The following is a 22,203-nucleotide window of genomic DNA, read 5'->3' on the forward strand; positions in this document are numbered from 1 at the left end:
GACTCGTGTTGTGTTCTCTAATTGTCGGTTCTCTGACGTGAGTAGACTAGTCGAATTTCGTATTAACTGATAACGGGACTGTTCCGGAACGGATTCGGCATGATCATATGGATGGAATTTTGACTAAATCGGGAAAAACAGCAATGATAAATTCCTCAAGATCATGACCGTTCCATAAAACACCTTCTAGAAAACACTGCGCATTGTTAAAATTTTGAATGGATACAGCCAAATCTTTCACGACATAATCACGATTGTAATCAGAATACTAGACAAAATCGGCTGAGTTTCACCGATTGTAACGGGACGCACATTTCACTCTCGGTGTGCTTGGTCGATCTCTCCGAACCATTCTGAAATATATTACGAACGTATACGACTGTGTTCAGACAATGATAGGAAATTCAAGATCATTGATGATAGTAATTCGACTTTTTTTCACTTTCTGTGTCTTGCGCTTTCTGTTCTCAAATGGGAGCAAGAATGTCAAAAGATATAGATATATAGACGTGTGTCGTAAATTCAAGCGTATGGTAGATGTTTAAATTTCTTTTCATATTTAGGATGCTGAAAAAACGGGAGGGTATTACATTGTCAAATTGCAGTCCTAAAACCCAGTTAACTATATCTTCAGGTTTATTCTGGAGGATATAAAACATGTTCCCACTCCAAAATTCATGATAATAATCAAATGCAAAATAATGTATAATTGCTTTTGAACAAATGCACATTCGAAACAGTAGAGAACGTTTTCTTTTAACTTGCTTAAATACATGACTCCGACTTTGACTTAAATCTACTCTTAAATTTCTAAAAATAATTCACGCAGAAAATAAAAACTTGATATCTATAAATGACAACATATATACACTTGTTCTTAAAGGCAAAATAAAACATTTTCAGAGAATAACTTCCCTTTCAACATTAAAAAGTTTTTAAATATAAAGATAAAAAGATGTGGTATTACTATAAATGGGACAACTTCCAACTAAATGACATAAAAGTAAACAACTATCATTGGTCACCGTAAGGTCTTCAACAAAACCCAAACCGATTTATCAGCTATAGATATTTGATTTGAGAATGAATAATATAGTATAAATTACATGTGATATGTCAAATACAACATCTATAAATATGTTAGAATCTGGTTGATATGCTTTAGATACACAATGCAAGAGTGATAAAATGATTGTGGTGTTTAAGGCATTCTCAGTGCAGTTGGCTAATACACGGCGGTCAATTTTTTATTGGTGGTTGAGGCAAGAGTGAATGGAGAGCACCCCGATCTCTGACAGAAAAACTGTTAATCCTAAGCGTGTTATTTAAGATTGGAGTCGAACGCATCTTGTCAAGCCCCGTTCTCTTACCCGCACAAGTACGGCACCTATCATATTTTTTTAAGTACAAGGTTATGTGGGGGATATATACAACGTAGTGCAATATTATAAAACAAATCGATTAACTAGTATTTATAAGTTTTTAGCTATACATTAAAAGCGCACTAGTATTTGTTAGGTCACGATTATATTTGAATAAATTTTATCATAGCTTTCGTTTTAGTTTAGAAATGTTCTTTATAAATTTCTAGGATTTAATAACACTTACGAAGCAATCAAAGGATCTTATCGTTACTACCAATGTCAGATGGGCAAAAAAATAAGCTTTTATGATTTTTGTAGCGGAGAAGCTGCAAGTATTGAACGCATTTTTGGTAGCCGGGATAGATGTCAACAAGTCTACTATGTCAGAAATATATCCCTTAATAATAGCGGTATGGCTTCGATGTGAAGACACTGTAAGAATTATACTGAAAAAAGGGGGAGACGTGAATATCATGGATAACTTTTATGACACACCGTTGACTACTGCACTGGAGTTTGACCTTCAAGACGTGGTCAATGATCTGCTGAATGCAAAAGCAAATGTGAACCATAAAGGTGGTGAAATACGTCTACCAAGGATTGGGATGAATGGAGGTATAGTAATGGAAAACTGTTTGTATAGCGTGTGATCTATTGGACGCCGTAATAACTTCCATTTCATCGATTCCCTTACTTATGGTTTTGAATAAGACACAGAGGCTCAGGCGTTGTTTGACTGATTGTAATATATATATGTTGAGTTGTAATCTTTAAAAATATTGGCGAATGATAACAAAAATTGAAACGTTAAAGTCAAAAACAAAATGACCATGTCTTTTCAAAAAAGAAAATATATTAAAAGAAAACCAAAAGTACATAAGCAGCCTGGTGAATCTCATTCAAAGTTTGTACGATCACGGAAAATAATTGAATTAAATTGGATTAAAAAATTACAGACAGTCTACCCTCTCGGTCTTAATGATAATATCATTGGAATTGGTAATATATCAAGAACCGATTCCGTTAACATTTTGGATATAGTTTCTAAACCTGTTCGTAAAAACCGTTCTCACGGTAATAGAAAAAATCGCAATCAAAGAAAATTTCGTACCAATCATACCAATATTTCGGACTTAATTTCTATTTAAAAAAACAACGGCAGACATTATCTGTTAACAAAGCTCTGTTCATTACCGGTTAATAGGTTAAATAAAATTTTGGAGGATTGCATTTACAATTTCATATAACAGTCCTAAGTATGAAATAGTTCAAATTATTATGGCATATTGTTAATCTAAACTATTTCCAAAAATTGATCGCCCTGAAGATCATAAAAAACATTTTATTAAAATAAAGTATGTCAATAAAGGTTTAGATTTTGTAAATATAGCCGGTATATTTAACGACCATTCTGTTAAAGAACAAATTCCTGGATATTTTGACAAGACTGATCTCCCTCTTATTTGTTATATTTACAAGAAATCTACCCGGAAATTTGTGTTTAATTATAACCAATTGTGTAAAGATGTTAATATCAGTGAAAATACACTAACTTCATGTAATTGTAGTAATTCCGCATACATTTATGGATCCATTTCCCATGTTATAACAGGAGATCTTAACATCGTTCAAGACCGAGAGTTAAAATCATTCCTCAGTAAAGGACCTAAATATCGTCCCCCGTCAGTTATTAATTGGAATGAGTGTCGTAATATCATCCACGACTCACTCCGTACTTACTGTTTGAAATGGATAAAACGGGAAAAAGCTGACAAAAAATCTTTGGACTCTTTTTTTAATTCAGTAATGAACATAGTTGACATACGTATTCAACATTTTAAAGAACATTTTATTATTAACAATAACCATAATAAACCTATTTCTCGTATCAAACATAAACTAAAAGAACTAGCCAAGGAATTTGTTTTTGTCCCGGCCGATAAATGCTAATAATATTATTATTGTTTGACGTAAATTTACATTGAGGTTCTGAAAACAAAATTACCAATTCACCAACATTCCAACTGACTCCATTTTCAGAAAACGACATCTGTAACAAACATACACTTTTAGCTACCGCTTTACAAGCAGAACAAAATACAATGAAAGTCCCTACTATGTATTGGCTTCCGAAGCTACACAAAACACCGTACAAATATAGATTTATTTCGTCTTCAAGCCATTGTTCCACTACTAAATTGTCTATTCTTCTTACCATTACACTGGGTACAATCAAAAACCTGATAATAAATTGTTCAAATAAGGCCTTCGAAAATATTGGAATCAATTACTTTTGGAGTGTCAAGAACTCGTTGGAAGTTCTTGATAAATTGCATGCTTATATTGGTGATTTTGAATCTGTTCAAAGTTTTGATTTTTTTACCCTGTATACCACATTGCCTCACATTCTCATTAAGAAAAAATTCAGCCAACTAATTAAATGGGCCTTTAAAAAGTCAGAATGTGAATATATATGTTCAAACTCTTTTAGGTCATTTTTTAGTAGCAATAAACAAAAAAAAATATGTCAATTGGACATGCTTTGATACTATATATGCCCTTGAATTTTTACAAGATAACATTTTTGTTCGCTTTGGAGATTCTGTATATCGCCAGGTTATCGGAATTCCAATGGGGACTAACTGTGCACCACTTATTGCGGACCTATTTTTGTATTGCTATGAGTTACAATTTATGACAAAAATCAGCAAAGACCCATCGAAACAACATCTAATAAACAAATTTATTAATACTTTTATATATTTGGATGATATTTTGGCTCTCAATAATGACTACTTCAGTATGTATACTAAAGAAATTTATCCTGTTGAACTCACTTTAAATAAAGCTAATACTAACAATGACCACTGCCCTTTCCTCGATCTTGATATCTATATCACTAACGCACTCTAAAAAAAAATTACTTGGAATTACCATAAAAAAGTAATTCAATTACTTGATTCAAGTAATTGAATTTGTCAAAATTATTGATCATTGATAGTAATTATTGGTGATGTTAAGTAATTTCCAGTAAATACAAGTAATTTACTTTTTCAGTAATTCTAAGTAATCCAATTCAGTAAACAAAATAATCAACATAAGTAATTCTAAGTAATATTTTAAGTAATTCCAAGTATTTATTACAAGTAAATACTAGTAATATAACAAATAATTGTAAGTAATTCACAGTAAAACGTTAAGTAATTCACAGTAATAATCCAAGCAATTTCAAGTAATCGCAGTAATAATCTTAAGTAATTCTCAGTAAAATAATAAGTAATTACAAGTAATCCTAAGTAATAATTTCAAGTAATCCTAAGTAATAATTTCTAGTAATCCTAAGTAATTACTTTTAGTAATCCTAAGTAATAATTGTAAGTAATCCTTAGTAATAATTTGTATTAATAAAAGCATGGAAGTATTATATTGACAGGTGTCAATATAATACTTCCATGATAAAAGTAAGTAATTCTTTTAATATTTATTGAGTAATTCTTTTACACATAAATTATATATATATTTATTATATATTTATAAATTAAAATAAAAATTCTACACTGTTTTATTATGAATGCATATAATTTGAAATAGTAACATACCCTTTTAAAGAATGATCATATACTATATCCTTTGTTATAATCCATTTCTCTTGTTTGTTGTAAGTTAACATGGGCTACCTCCCCAGCAACTCTTTGTGTTACATTTCCATTTAATTGAATTAGTACACAAAGAGTAGCCATGAAAACCCACAAAGTGTCCTTTTTGTAAGGTTCTCCTTTCCTTTCATGTGTGTAACTCGTGTAAGTATTTCAACAAACTCTGTAAACTTTTGTTCAAATTCAAAACTGAATGAGCTCCAGCCAATTTTCAAAAATAGCTTATCAAAGTCAAATGAAACCTTAATTCTGATTGGCCGAATATTTTTTTTCAGTCTCAAATCAAAAACTACTTATTAAAAACACAGGAAATATTATACAATTTTGTACATTTATAATAAATAGTTAATTTTTAATTTAAGTAAAATTAAGTCATGTTATTTTACATTATAAAAATTATATTAAAAATAGATAATAATAATTTGAAGATATTTTGATATGAAAATAGGTTAAGTAATGACTAGTAATTCTTTAACTAAGTAATTCCGAGGCAATGTATTTTGTAGAGATAGTGTTATGAGCAGCACAGTACATTCTATTGAAAATGTGTTATCTACTTTGGAATAGAAAGTGTTTGGCGCCACACTGAACCTTAAAATACAGAATATACATGAAATTTATAAAAATTTTCAAGCACAGGAAATTATGCAAATTCCATATAATTAAAAATATTTCCAAGTTGGAATAATTGCCTGTTTAAGGAAAATTGTTATCCAAAATTATGCAATTTTCAGACTTCAACCTACATATTATTGAAATTGTTAAATTATGGAGTCAAATTTCATTGGAAGCATTTATTATTATATATAATAAGCCTTATGCAAGAAAACAACATGATATAGTGCCTTAACCTACTTAGTAATAACAAGTTTTATATCCATGTTATCAGAAGTAATTCATATATATACAGATGTATAAACGTCAAATACATTGTAATTCTCGAATTTGTACAAAACAAATAATAATAAGCAATTTGTATTAAGAAATCAATTTACAAGACCTAAACTCACAATCAAGACATTATTACAGCAAATGGCTAGATACCAAACACCAAATTGATATCTTATCTAGACCCAATATTTATTTCAGAAGTTGTAAATATATAGAGTAAAATTATATAGTAATCATTTTAAGTAATTTATCTAATCCTACCTAATAATGAGAAGAATTTTTTTTCAAGTAAACAGAAGTAATTTTAGTAAATCATTTACTGCATTTAAGTAAAAATAAATAACTAAGTAATTTTTGAAATAGTTTTTCTAAATTCAAGTAATCATTTTTTATTTAAAACTATTTGGATTCCTTAAATCAGGTAAAAAAATAAATTAAGTAATTTCAAGTAATTCCTTTAGAATATTTAGTAAAACTAAGTAATTGTAAGTAATAGTAAGTAAATATGTAAGTAATATAATTACTCAAAATGAGTAAAGAAAAATTACTAAGTAATTTTTTTTTAGTGTGCGGAAAGCTTAATACTAAAATTTATGATAAAAGAGATGATTTTTCATTTCCTATCGTTAATTATCCATTTTTAGATGGTGACGTTCCCTTGTCACCATCTTACGGTGTGTATATATTTTAACTTGTACGATTCGCTCGTGTGTGTAATAATGTTTTAGATTTTAACGAGAGAAATTTATGTATTACTAAAAAAATATTACACCAGGGTTTTCGATATCACAAACTAGTCAAAACATTTACTAAATTTTATCATCGGTATAAGGACATCATTCGTAAATATAGCTCAACATGCAGACATCTTATACGTTAAGGTATTTCACATCCAATTTTTTATGGAAATATTCTTTATAAAGCACAAAAATGTCAGTATTCACCTCAGAAACTAACAAAACCTTTAAATAGACTTAGCAAGAAGGGATATAGTTACGATACTGTTGTCAGGTCATTAAAGATTGCATATTTTGGCGTTAATATTGATTCACTTATAGGGTCTTTGTATCGGAACTAAACACATTTATTCAAAAACCAGTTGTTGACATGACACGGGTTATGTTCTTCTTATATATGTTATGATGGTATGATACTAAACCCCTAACGGGAAGGATTGTGCCTGATATTCATAATATGATGAAAACATAATCTTCCAATCAGTTTAATTGAAGTCTGGAGCTGGCATGTAAGTTAACTGCTAGTAGTCTGTTGTTATTTATGTATTATTGTAATTTTGTTTATTTTCTTTGGTTACATCTTCTGACATCAGACTCGGACTTCTCTTGAATTGTATTTTAAATGTGCGTATTGTTATGCATTTACTTTTCTACATTGGCTAGAGGTATAGGGCGAGGGTTGAGATCTCATAAACATGTTAAACCCAGCCTCATTTTTGCGCCTGTCCCAAGTCAGGAGCCCCTGGCCTTTGTTAGTCTTGTATTATTTTAATTTAAGTTTCTTGTGTACAATTTGGAAATTAGTATGGCGTTCATTATCATTGAACTAGTATACCAGCTGAAGGACGCCTCCGGGTGCAGGAATTTCGGTGACCTTCTGCTGTTGTTTTTTCTGTGGTCGGGTTGTTGTCTCTTTGACACATTCCCCATTTCCATTTTCAATTTTATGTATACAAAACACAATATATATACTAGCTAAAAATTAAAGACCGAGCTAAACGAACCCCATCAAAAACTTTAGGTGATATACGGCGTTGCGGAAGGGTATATAAATCCTGCTCAACATTTGGCACCCTTCGTGTTGCTTTTAAAGTAATTACCAACGAGTCAAATTATGTTTGTCACATTTGAGGGAAGGAGGACGTGATTGTGGACAGGTCAATTTGAATATGTACTTCGACATTTTTGCAGGATATGGATACCCTTCCGAAGCACCTTAGATCACTCCTAGTTTCTGGTGGGGTTCATTTTTTCTCGGTCTTTAATAGTTTTCTATGTTTTGTTTTGATTACTCTTGTTTATCTGTTGGTTGTGTTTTCTTATTTTACCATGACTTATGAGTTTAGATGTTCCTCTGGTAAAATTTTTGAAAGAATGATTTCAACTTCACCTCTTCAAACTCTTCGTTTAGTGACTTTCTCGTTAACAGCAACCCTATATCACGGAAAAGGATAAGAAGAAATGCAAATTAAAGCTCCGGACTGGAAGATATTTAAGTTGCATTTAAATGGATATATAAAAAAGAAGATTTGGTATGATTGCCAATGAGATTACTCTCTACAAGAGACCAAATGACACAGTAATAATAACCTACGGTCACTATACGGCCTTCAACAATGAGCAAATTCCATACCTCATAGTCAGCTATAAAAGGGCCCGAAATGACAATGTAAAACAATTAAAAATATGTACAAAAAATTAACAAAAACAAATATGTAAAACATCAACAAACCACAACCACTGAACTTAAGGCTTGTGACTTTTGACAGGAACATACATACAGAATGTGGAGGGGAAATACCCGTAAATCTTCAAAAACGAAACTTGTCTCTTCTTGTTTCTTTTGTAAAACAGACACCCTGTTTGATTTTCATTGAATGCACAATGTATTAGCATTTCACACTAGAGGCATTTAAGAACATTTCAATTTAAACTTATAGAAATATAGCTTAATGTTTAAAGCAAGGCTATAACAATACCTCGTATTTCTGTACATAAAACCAAAAATATGAAATGTTGAAGATGAGTCAAAACTGCAATTTAAATTTCGAGCATTTATCTAAAATAATGATGAGAAACATGAAATTTCTATCGGCGATTTTATTTGATTGCTTAGAGTTGAAATGAATTGGGGGTAAGCAACTATTTCCTTCTTACGGCCTATAACAATTAGTAAAACATACAGGTAATCTGTATTTCTTTAAAAAGGCCCTAACATGACAATAAATGAAACAATTCAAACGAGAAAACTAGCGGTCTAATCCAAACAATATTGTATACGAAAACAATAATACAAAACTACATAAATCACTGCACTTCATTTAGAACATGGTTCTAAAATAAAAACCAATGCTAGATGAATATATTCTTTGTATGTTTTAATTTGGTAGTCAAATGATAATAGCGAAGGTAATTGCAGTTATTAAATGTTTACGTTGGTGATTTCAATTTTTACACTGACTTGGGTTTAACGTATAGTTTATGGCAATCTATTTTTGACAGCAGTTAGAAGTTTCCTTTCCAAATTGAATAAGGATAACAATAATATTAAGCCATGCATATTCAAATAGGTATGACAATCTGTTTGCACAATTGCATAAAGCCAGCTGTCTTCCCATACTATGTGCAGTACTGGTTTGAAATGAAATGAAGTATACAAATTGTCATCATATTAAATTTGGACATTTGAAGGTCTACCTCGTAATTTTGAATTGAAGACATCCGCAAATCGAATTTCACATTTTACATCTTTCAAATAACTCTTTCATTTTAGAGCTTTCAAGTGTTAAACGCATGAAGTGTTCAAATGTCTGCACAGACTTCACCCCACAACATAGTTCAGTTTTCATGAATGGAAATTCTGTATTGACGAGAGTTTTAAAAGACATTTCTGGGTTGACCTTGGACCGAATGGAAGCATATACAAGGATTCTCCTTAAGTTTGGTGCTAATCCGAATCTTGAAGAATCAGGAAGCGATTCTACATTGATGCATGCTGTCAGACTAGAATCTCTTAAATTAGTGAGAGCACTTATTGCAGCAGGTGCTAATGTCAATCATATTGGACAGATGAACTTGACAGCATTGCATATTTATTTTATGCCTAATCATATGAAAGGTGAGATTATTTTTATTAGCTCATATATTCCAATTTAGCTTGGTCAATTTCATGTAACACACCGTAGTAGTAGTGCAACTACATATTAGTATCTGACCATGGAGTAACGATTATCATACATAACTAGTGAACTTGATTTTTATGCCCAACCTACGATAGTAGAGGGGCATTATGTTTTCTGGTCTGTACATCCCTCCGTCTGTTCGTCCGTCCGTTCGTTCGTCTGTTCGTCCGTCTATCCGTTCGTTCGTCTGTCCGTCCGTTCGTCCCACTTCAGGTTAAAGTTTTTGGTCAAGGTAGTTTTTGATGAAGCTGAAGTCCAATCAACTTGAAACTTAGTACACATGTTCCTGATGATATGATCTTTCTTATTTTAAAACAAAATTAAACTTTTGACCCCATTTTCATGGTCCACTGAACATAGAAATTAAAAGTGCGAGTTTCAGGTTAAAGTTTTTTGTCAAGGTAGTTTTTGATGAAGCTGAAGTCCAATCAACTTGAAACGTAGTACACATGTTCCTTATGATATGATCTTTCTTATTTTATAATCAAATTAGACTTTTGACCCCATTTTCATGGTCTACTGAACATAGAAATTAAAAGTGTGAGTTTCAGGTTAAAGTTTTTGGTCAAGGTAGTTTTCGATGAAGTTGAAGTCCAATCAACTTGAAACTTTGTATTTACCGAATTTGTTATCACATAAGCAACACGACGGGTGCCACAAGTGGAGCAGGATCTGCTTACCCTTCCGGAGTAACTGAGATCACCCCTAGTTTTTTGGTGGGGTTCGTGTTGTTTATTCTTTAGTTTTCTATGTTGTGTCGTGTGTGCTGTTGTTTGTTTGTCGTTTTCATTTTATAGCCATGGCGTTGTCGGTTTGTTTTAGATTTATGAGTTTGACTGTCCCTTTGGTATCTTTCGTCCCTCTTTTAGTACACATGTTCCCTTTTGGTTGATCTTTTTACTTTTAAGGCCAAATCAGATTTTTTATCCAATTTCACGGTCCATTGAACATGGAAAATGATAATGCGAGTGGGGCATCCATGTACTTTGGACACATTCTTGTTTCTGACGTCAGATTCAGTAAGCAGTCACCCGTTTCATTGCAGAAATATCATTAAATGATGGTAGTTCATGAATAATTAAAAAATTTTAAAAAGCCTGAAATTTATCAAGTAATAGCTTTAAAAAAGCTTATTCAGCTGTTGCTCCAATATAATTAGATAAATATTTGTTTTTGGTATTGTAGTTTCGTTCATTTAAAATAATCTGCTGTATATATATATATATATAGATTGAAGCATACATTGTAGTTACAAATTCAGGTCGAAACAAGACTTATTCAATGCTTGAGTTATGATTAATAAAACGAAGAAGGTTACCTTTTTGTTAACCTTTTTTCTGATTTGTGTTAATGGTTTGCGCTGGAAATTTTGTTTCTGGATAGTTATGAATCACAGTTTATGGATTTAGAGAGGAAGAGTCTAGTCCATTTGATGGATCACTTAAGCAACAGTTGCCGTACGCGTTATCTTGCGGGAATATCTCATTGAAGTCTACAATAACTCTCTTGTTATAATGCAAAAAAGTACTAAAAAAAATTATAAAACTATGACTTATATAAATAGCATTAATTTATTTATCCTATTTTGAATTTCAGTAATTCATAGCTGTAAAAATATGTATTGATAAATGAAATAAAACCGTAGTTTTAAGCCACCATCACCGTCTAGTATGACTGCATTGGCCCTAAATCCGTACGAGTTGTTTGCAACATCGTTGGCTGACGCTTCTTTTTGAATCACAGCGCTGGCTGAATAATAGACCTTTAAAACACAAATATTTAGTTCTGCAGATAACTACAACAAGATTTCATATCATATCAGTTTTTATTTATAAAATCTATTCGACGGAATACGTACATTACATCTGTTTCAGATTAAAATCTTAATTCAATTTACGCATTTTTTGCAGGATGTAAATTGTACGAAACAAGAATCAAAGCTGGCAGACATTTGATCTTAAAACTGTTGTTATATAATAAAGCTTCACCGAACTCAATGTCATCATTTGGTGATTTACCAATTCATCTTGCATTACGAATGGAATCTGTTGACAAAGAAAGATATATGAAAGATATACTATTACTACTAAACTACAGTACAGAAATTAACATTCCCGACAAGAAGGGCAACACACCAATCATTTTGGCAGCATCATTTTGTTCTGTCGATGTAATTAAAAAAATGATAGAAATTGGAGCTGATATGGAGTACAAGGAACATGAAGGAAATTCAGCGCTCCATAAACACATGGGTAAATTGAATGGCATATTATATAATATCATTATCATATATGCATGGGGGATTTGACTTTATCTATCTTTCTAAACGAACATAATGAATTTAATACATGAACACCAACAATTGGAATATTGCAAACAAACTGCAACTGATTTTAATAGTAACATTTGTGTACGGTGATTTTTTTTTATATTAAAGCTGTACCTATCACACACACAATCACGCACATATACTATTAGTATAATAACACATGTTCAACAGTAGTCATCCAGGTCTCTTCAGGGCACTTTTTGCCTTTACTTTGTACAGGCAACTGTGTGGAGTAAAATTTTACACTAGTTCTTACTATAGTAGTATATATGTATTGTATATGGTATGTTGTAGGCAACATTTTTTTTAAAGGATAACAACTTTTTTAAATGTCGGGCATTAAAGTGGTAGTCTCCCTTATAACAGGCAATGAGAAAAAAAAATCTGGGCAACTTTCCGTAATTACGAGCAGGATCTGCATTCACCATAATTGGAACTAACATGTCTCTGGTGTTTGTGCAATGTGCATTTAATGTCTATTTTTGTATGCATTTTCTAGGGAAGTTTATTGAAGTTTGTTTTCATTCTAGGTAAATGACGTGAACAATTTAGAATTTTCAAATATTTTATTATGGAGGAGCACATATCTATCAAAACATTAGTATATACATATTATTATTTACAATACATAAATTTGCAGCATATGGTTAAAACTTTTCTCAATATCCATATGGTAATGTCTTATAATCGGACACAATCACTCTCTTATCAAACACAATTCTATAATCTTTGCTCTGTTGGCCAGTAATAACCCTACTACTTTTTGAATCTCTTATGATTTTATGTTAATCCACTATAGTTATTGTTTTCTTCTCAGAAGATGTAACCATATCCTTGACAGCATCAACATTTATACTAAGTGCATTTTTATAATTGAGGGTAATACCTCTTACTTTGCATACAGTCTGATTTCCATCATTATAGGGTTTCTGTAATTTGTAAGCGTAGTTTTTAGGGCCGCCTGTTACAACTGTGTGATATTTTTAGCTGGAACCTCATCTGTAAGTTCTCCTAAATAATCGCCCAAAGGTGGTTCCCATTCACCTTATTTAGCTGTAAATATCACAGAATCTGTATCAGCATATAACATGCGATCACCTAGCTTGTCTAAATAACTGTACAGCTTTAGTATGGCTTGAGCTGTATTATAGGCTGCTATTACAACGTTAGTTCTTCCAGACGTTTCTAAGAATTCTCCCTTGATCCTCCAACGCATTTCAATCATTGCATCCGTTACAAAGTTGACACAAGTTACTTCTTGTTGATCACTGGTCAACATATCAAAATAACGGATGGATCAGATACGTATTACACTTTAAGTAAATTTGTTTGTTGCCCAAATTTACCCCAGAAGCTATTTAACATAAGTTTAGCAAGGGAACGGAGACCTGGATTCTTTTCTATTTTGTTATAGTCCAATTGGATACCTTCTTTTTCAAAGTAATCTTGAATATGTTTCTCTCTATGCTTTTCAGTAATACACCAGCTTAGCCATCGGATTGCCTCTTGTTTCATTTTAAGAAAAGTATTAATATACTAGTATTCCGTAAAAATTCCTCCTGATTTCGATTTCGGATCGTATTGCTCAACATCATTGAAATGCCAGACTTCGTATATTTTTTCCACTATGTAGCCCTTTTCCTTGGCCTTTTTTAATTCATCTGTTACCCAAGTGCCAGTTATAGCTCTTTCAGTTTTAGTATGGAGACAGGTTGTTGTCTGTTGTAGTTCAGTACATGTTATACATAACGAAAACATCAGTTTGTTATTGATTTTTGTAGGGAGCACAGGAATATGAAGTCCACGAGGTGGTTGAACACAGCATTTGATAAGACCCTCATACTTTGAAATATCATCAAAATTCTCTGTTATTATAGTAGGATGTCCCAATACAACTTTCTCAGTTTTATTGATAAAGGGGTACAAAGATGTTACGTCATAATATTTGATTTGTTCACCATCTTTAGCTTCATGGTATAGTTTAAAGGCTTCTGTTCTACCACCGGAAAATGCATTTCTAGGTTCAAGTTGAGTGACGTAGTTCACACTGTCTGTTTACTATAGCACTTTGAACACCCATGTCAGAAACATCCATGATATTCAAAAACAATTTCTTCTCCATCCTCTCTCTTGTGATAGCCATCAACTCTGTAGTCCCCAATATTCTTTTCTCTGCCATTGCGTGCATGTTGTATATGAATTCCTTTTGATTTGGATACATATCTCAGCCATTTCAATGCCTTAATAGAGTGTTTTTCCTCTGGATTGTAGCCTTGCGCTGGAATTATTCTAATTGTTTATGGACGCAGAAAGTTTCTCCTGAACACAGGGTTACAAGCCGAGGCTATAGTTATGCATTTCTGAAAGGTATCAATGCCGTCTTTGTTAGAGTCTTTAGTTGTCATAGTCATAAATAACCGCAGAAATTTTAAACAGCATCGTCTTAGAATGTCAACATCTGATTGGCAGTATTTCAAAAGCTCTAGCTTAAAATCAAACTTCGTTCGAGTATTTGCAGCGTACCATTCAAGGAAAAGCTTTCTATCATCAACTTTCATTCCGTCAGGGTTATTATACTAAATGTCAGGCAGATGTTGAAGTACAACAGCTTGGTTTTCTTGCCTGTTGAAAAGGTGAGGAAAATACCCGTTTTGCAATTCGCTCAGCCCAAACATCTTTGGCAGTTTTGACAAGGCAGTAGGAAGGAAATTGATCGAATCAATCATTCTAATATTACAAGCAGGAACTTCAACCGACATGTTCTTTCCCCGCTAGGAATAATTTTAGGAAGTATTCCATTCCTATACAAATATGAAAGGATAGAAAAAGAATCATAGCCTTTGAAGAAAACAACTATTGACAAAATTCGTCGTTTGTATTGGGACCATTAAATATAATTTCATTTTTTCCACAGGTATCACATGTCGATGAGGAATTAACAGTTTGTTCCAAAGAGCCAGAGCATACTCTATGGACTACACATAAATTTGGCTTGTGTTCATACACTCCATATCGCAATGTTTTACAGTTTATACATTTAAGGCTATCATCAGAACGTTCATATCCTTGTTCACATTGAACTAAATCATCCTGTGTACATTCAAAATCAAAGAAAATATAGACTTTTGGGTTTGGGTCTGCGTCTTGTGTATTCCGTTTCCATTTGGTGTCATCATCTGCAATTGGAGAAATCATTTTGTCGTCTTGTAAAGGCATCATAAAACACAGATGTTCAGGCTCGATACAATCCTTGCATGTCTTGCAGTAAACCTCTCCACATTTATGTTCTTTCTTGTGTGCATTTTTCTGTTTATTGATTGTCCGCATTCTGTGCACTTATAATAAGAAGCACACGTTGAGCGTCCTTGGCTAGTTTTCTTGGCATGAAGTTGAAAACACATGTCTCCTTGAAAATACCGATTGCAATCCTTACAATAGATCCATTCTTGATTTACAATCTCGTGTATTTTGTGGCAAGATGTACAAATGTTATTATACTTATGTTCCTCTTTGTTCTGGTAACCCTTTTGACAACTGTTACAATAATAACTGATGTTTAAGAAGGCTGGCATACTTGTTATGACATCATAATGTTCGTTGTGATGATATAAATATATTTTCTTCTCGGCTTCTGGTCCCTGAAAAATTATCCCATTAAAATGTTGCTGTGAAACAACATGAATTTGACAGTCATTCATCACAATTTGAAATTGTTTGATATCTTCAAGATCGCAAGCTTTAAGAGGAACATTTGCCTTTTCGTGCAACTCAATAGCAAGTTGCTTCTGAATCAGTCGACCTTTCCGAATGTCTTCCCATTTCGAATGTTTGTCGATATTGGCCTTAGTAGTGATTAGAGCTCTGGCACAACAAAGTCCATCAGTATTTGGAATCTAAATAATACACTTTTTGTCTTTAAGAAACCTCCCTATATCCACGAATTTACACGACTTTCGCCCACTACCTTTCGGCATATCTACGGGGGTAATCTCTTTTTCCAGTGAACTATCGAGCACAAATTGTTCATATGACTGTGACACTCTTTCAATTTCCCTTAGCATTGTTTCTGCTGACAATTGTGCCACTTTCATAAATGGTATTGTTATAGGAAAGTCCAATTCTTGGCACTGTATTGACATTCGTATAAGATCATCGGTTTTCATGAATTCAGTCATGGTCTTGATAAGGGATTGAAACAAGAATTGAAGCATCTTTAAAATTTGTGGTAAACCACGTACTTCTAGTTCCTTGAATGTAACTTTATATGCTGTTGGTTTTGTCCTAAATTTTGGTAAAATTACGCTCTGACACAACACGTAGATCGTAAAAGCGATACGGTTTATCCTTTTTTGTCAGACGACGTTTCTTAGTAGCGCTATTTTTGGTAGAAACTTTTCTCTTTAAGCCTCCCCCTGTTTTGTTATGAACTTGTTCTAGGTGAGGTTGTAAGCTATCCTTTCTTGAAAAAAGGACACCGCATTCATTGCACTGAAATAGGTCATCGTCTTTATGTCGCAATATGTGACGTTCAAGATTGTATTTTCGTCCAAACTTTTTCCCTGGAATTTTTCAAACTGGAATATATTTATGAATAGATATGTGCAGGTAATTGAATACATCATGAGATTAAAATATAAAAAAATGCATGTAAATGTTATGAACAAAGTCGAAGCGTATTTACGTGATGGATTTGATGATCGAAGAGCTATCCAGATGGCGATTAAAAAATATAGACACCAGCTTGAGAACTTCATAGAAGACAGCCAAATTTTCGGTAAAGATGACGACACTGAATCGGAAGACAATGAAAGTGATAATGAAAATGACAACCAAAACGGTAGTGAAGATGAAAGCAACACTGATGACGAAACTGATAATGAAAGCGAGGCTGGTTAAATAGAAATATAAGTACCTGAAAATATTTCAAAAAACAATATTTAACTTAAGAACGCAGAACAACTAGCATGTCTTGGAAAGACTACCTAAGGAGTATTTATTTCAATCCATCTAACCCTGCCAGCTTTTCCGGACCTGAAAAGATTTTTGCTTTTGCCAAAAAGGATGGAAAATATACGTTAAGCAAATACAAAATGCGGAAATGGTTACACAATCAGGAATCATACAGTATTCAAAGACAGGCAAAGAGTCCCCACAGAATTATAGTTTCCGGCATTGATGACCAATGGTCTGCTGACCTTATGGATATGGTGAAGTTTTCAAAGTACAACGATGGATTTTCATTTATTTTAGTAGTTATAGATACATTTTCCAAATATTTATGGTTACAAAAGTTAAAAGACAAGAAAGGTTCTTCCGTAGCTAAGGCATTTGAAGTTGTATTGAAAAAACGCTCTCCATGGCGAATTCGAACAGACAAAGGACAGGTGTTTAGATCGAGACTCGTTCAAGATGTTTTTCAAAAAAGGGGGATACATCATTTTTATGCATTGAATGAAGTAAAAGCATCGGTATCGGAAAGAGCAATAAAAACGATTAAAACTATTTTTTTTTTAGATATTTTACTTACAAACAAACATATAGGTATATAGAAAAGTTGCAAAGTTTTGCAGATGCATACAATCACACTGTTCATCGTACAATAGATATACCACCAGCTGAAGTGACCAATGCAAATGAGGAGATCGCCCGTCTATCAACATAATTTTCTTCACATTCATCGACGAAACCCGTGAAACGTCTACAATTTCGATACAAGAAAGGAGATAAAGTAAGAATAACACACATGAGAAATGTGTCTTCAAGGGAATATGACCAAAAATGGACAGGTGAAATTTTCACAGTATTCAGAAGATACTGGAGGGGTCAAACTCAGATAAATCGAATCAAACATTATAATAACGAGGAAATAACAGGCTCATTTTATCAGTCAGAATTACAGAAGGTGGATTTAAGTGACAATGAACAATGGAAAATTGAGAAAATTATAAAAGGAAAAGGAACTGGTCGAAATAAACAATATTTTGTAAAATGGTTGAATTGGCCTGTAAAACTCAATTCTTGGGTGAAAGCTAGTGACGTTAAAGATTTATGATTGTTTATCCATTATATTGTTCATGTTAAATATAATGTATCTTTAATTAATAAATTCTGTTTGAAACTGATGCTAATTGTTTTGATAATCTGATTAAGAAACTGGCGTTTCAAGATTTTCCACGCCCAATTCAAATTTCTTTCACCAGAAACAGAGCTGGCACCCCAAAGGGTCCACATGAACTGTCAGTCGAAAAGGATTTCCCAGTTATAGCGGGGACATATCATATTGCTTTCCTTTCCGTTGTAGCTATGATATCGCCCTAAACTGGTACACCTAGTTCATGCGTAGGAAGGCCTCAGACTTACAAAGTTTACTATTATTACAAAAAATTATGTTTATCTTTTTATAGATGCAATGATTTTTTTGGTCAAAATATTTGTCTAAATATATAATAATGATGACCATAAACACTTACCTTAATACAACTGTCGTGGATTTGATCGTTTACTGTGTAAGACGATGTCTGAAATGTGATCCGCTATTGGGTTTATATACGACATGACTAAACCAATTAATGGTAGGGGTAAATAGCAGTGTAAATGAGAATGAAAACCAATAGTATGAGGTATAATTTCAGTATATGTTCATAAATGATAATTGTTTCGATGTTTGATAACTGATATTTAATTAATAGTTCTATGTTAACCTACGAAATAATAAAAATAATAAAATTACAACACATTACACCCCTCAAATTGGATTCGTCCATTTTTCTAAGCACAGTATACGTTGAACCACCATACTGAACAGGCGTGTTTAAGGCTATGAAATGTAAAAAGATAATTCGTATATATCTAGTTGTTCCCCCTTAAACTTTTTCTAAATATTCTTACTAAGAAATATTTTGTAGCACAACGGACAAAAATATTTAAATAAAAAAATGCAGAAATTATGTTTACCAAAGTAATGTTATAATCCGTAAATCAATACTGTTATTTACACGTGTACATGTATGTCCCGTAGGGAATGACCAGGTAAGTCAAAAATCAATAATGATTCATGTTCCCAAAGGGATTAACCAGATAAGTCGAAAATCAATAATGATTCATGTACCCAAAGGGATTAACCAGATAAGCCGAAAATCAATAATGATTAAGTAATTTGTTTACACAATTAAAGATTGAGGATTTTTAAGAATAAAAATAAACTGAAAATCAATAGGGTTAGATGTTATTAATGGGAAAATATAATATGACATATATTTGATTAAGTATTTTGTGGTTAATTAATAATAAGTGAATGGAAAACTTATCATTTTTTTTTAATTTAAATTATTGATTTAAATAATTGAATAAATTAGTTTATTTGTTTATTACGGAAAGTTGCCCAGATTTTTTTTTATCATTGCCTATTATAAGGGAGACTACCAATTTAATGCCAGATTTTAAAAAAAGTTGTTATCCTTTTAAAAAAAATGTTACCTACAACATTCCATATACTTTACATATATACTACTACAGTACAAACTAGTGTAAAATTTTACTCCACACAGTTGCCTGAACAAAGTAGAGGCAAAAAGTGCCCTGAAGAGACCTGGATGACTACTTTCAACATCGAAAAGATAATTCTTTCAGTTATTTTAAATTTCAGATTCAGAAATATTTGATAGAGAAGTGGTTTCCATTTTATTAAAGCATGGCAGCAGCTTAAAGACTCTAAACAATTTAGGCGAGACACCATTTAATCGATTTATGAAAAGAGGTAATATCGTATATAAGGATATTAAGTTTCTGGTGGATGATTGTGGCTCGGATCTGAACAGTAATAAGATAGGATGTAATTCAGCATTGATGGATGCAATTGAACGCAACATATTTTTCGCAGTTCCTTATTTGATACGCCATATGGTAAATCTAAACCATATTGGACAAGAAGGACAAACAGCCTTACATGTTGCACTTTTGAAAGGTATAGACTAATGTTGTTCCTTTAAAAAAAAAGAATAAGTTTGACGTGCTAAATATACATAATTGTTTCTTAAAAACATCAGACAAAAACTAGAACGGTTGCAAACTTCTGTAATATAATTATTATAAATCTGCACTCGTTGTATCTCTCTTTATTCAATCCTTTTGATTACCTCTAGTTCTTTTAAAAATAAATAGAGAGATGTGGTGTAAATTCCAACAAGACAGCAATTCTTAATTCACCTAGGATATAAAGTACAAACACAATTAATAAAATGACAAATAACATACACGACCGATATAAAATTAAAAATGTAAGCCAGATGTCAATCAGTATAATAACCATATTTTCAGAATCAAGAAATATCAATCTATACATTACAAACATATCGCAGATCAAATTTATTCGTTCATAGTGTGTTAATTAATTTACGTTTTTTGATTGAGTTAAGCCTGCCAATTGATATTTTATCGTGTGTTTTTCTATGTTGTGATGTTATGCTATTGTTTCAGAAAAAGGGAGAAGGTTTGGTACCATTAAAACGTTTAATCCCGCTGCAAATGTTTGATTTTAAACATATTTTATTCATTAAGATATGAAAAGGATTGAGCAACAGGCACAGCCTATAAAAGCTCTCTCCAGTCCCAAGTCAGGAATCTGATGTACAGTAGTTGTCATTTGTTTATATAATGTATACGTGTTTCTCGTTTCTCGTTTTTTATATAGATTAGACCGTTGGTTTTCCCGTTTGAATGGTTTTACACTAGTAATTTTGGGGCCCTTTATAGCTTTTTGTTCGGTGTGAGCCAAGGCATTGAAGGCCGTACATTGAAGGCCGTACATTGACCTATAATGGTTTACTTTCATAAATTGTTATTTGGATGGAGAGTTGTCTTTGGCACTCACACCACATCTTCCTATATCTAATTACAAACATATCTGGAAATATCATTTTTGAAATGTAATTAATTAAAGTGCACAATACAAAGATTTTTTTACTTCCAATCCCCAACCTTTAAAATGCTGTTTCTTTCTTTAAATTGCATATAAATTAATAAAAGAGGTATATGTAGATAGTTAAAAGAATAATCTTTTAAATGAATGCAATATTTTTGTTATGCAATCATTATGTTATGAATTATTATGCAATTAGTGGCAAAATCTTGGTCAGTTCACTTGAATGAATTTAGCTCTTTTATCTCTATAGCTACACAAGAAATTTGAACGTTATCTTAATCAGCACAGCAGGAGCTTCAAAAGGGTGTCTCAAATTATCGCTATCGTATTCCATTCTCTCATAAATTTGTAATTAGTGTAAACATCAGTACCACATAAAAGTAAATAATGTATGATTAGGTGTAAAATTTGATCTATACATTCTATCCAAAATCTGAGACATCCTTTTGTAGATAATGACTCAAGGAACAACATATAATAAAATCAACCCTCTCGGGGGATCCATGAAGAAGCTAACTTCAATTGAAAGTGGAAATTTGTTGTAAAATTCTGTAGACACAGTTATCATCATAATTGATTACATAATTGTTGTATAATACTAACATTGCATTAATTTGAAAGAGTAGTCTGTTAGCTATCCATGGATACCACTATTATAAATTTTCAAGCATTATAACGAAAGTTACAGCATTTTAAAACTGGAGAATTGAAGGGTTAAAATCTTTGTATTGTGGTACCTTATTGAACGCAAATATTTTTTTTGGTTTTTGGTGTTTTAATGCCACTTTTAAGGACCGTATTTAGACTATTTCGTGGTGGCAATTTTTTATTGGTGGAGGATGCCAGAGTTCCCGGAGAAAACCACCGACCTTCGATAGGAAAACCGACCTTCGATAGGAAAACCGACAATCCTAGTCAATTAAGATTGGAGTCGACTGCACCATCACGAGCGGGGTTCGAACTCACAATCTCAGTGTTGTCTGGCTAGTAATTACAGTAGTAACTATTTAGACCACTCGGCCACCGAGGTCCCCAGAACGAAAATAAATGTTAGAAATAAGAATAATACATTTTAAAATATTTTAACAATGATTAATGATCTCCATACAAATGACCATTACATT

At 32.3% G+C, this 22,203-nt stretch overlaps 1 protein-coding gene across 1 annotated transcript in view; it reads left to right on the forward strand.

The window, feature by feature from the left end:
• Positions 1–22,203, forward strand: part of LOC143082407 (uncharacterized) — a 69,970-nt gene that overhangs the window by 8,499 nt on the left and 39,268 nt on the right. The window contains exons 5-8 of the mRNA XM_076258058.1: positions 1,683–1,979; positions 9,422–9,766; positions 11,741–12,082; positions 19,805–20,122. Coding sequence (XP_076114173.1) covers positions 1,683–1,979; positions 9,422–9,766; positions 11,741–12,082; positions 19,805–20,122 — 1,302 coding nt within the window. The remainder of the gene's footprint in view (positions 1–1,682; positions 1,980–9,421; positions 9,767–11,740; positions 12,083–19,804; positions 20,123–22,203) is intronic.

This window comes from Mytilus galloprovincialis, chromosome 7 (assembly GCF_965363235.1).
Source record: "Mytilus galloprovincialis chromosome 7, xbMytGall1.hap1.1, whole genome shotgun sequence".
Taxonomy (NCBI): Eukaryota; Metazoa; Mollusca; class Bivalvia; order Mytilida; family Mytilidae; genus Mytilus; species Mytilus galloprovincialis.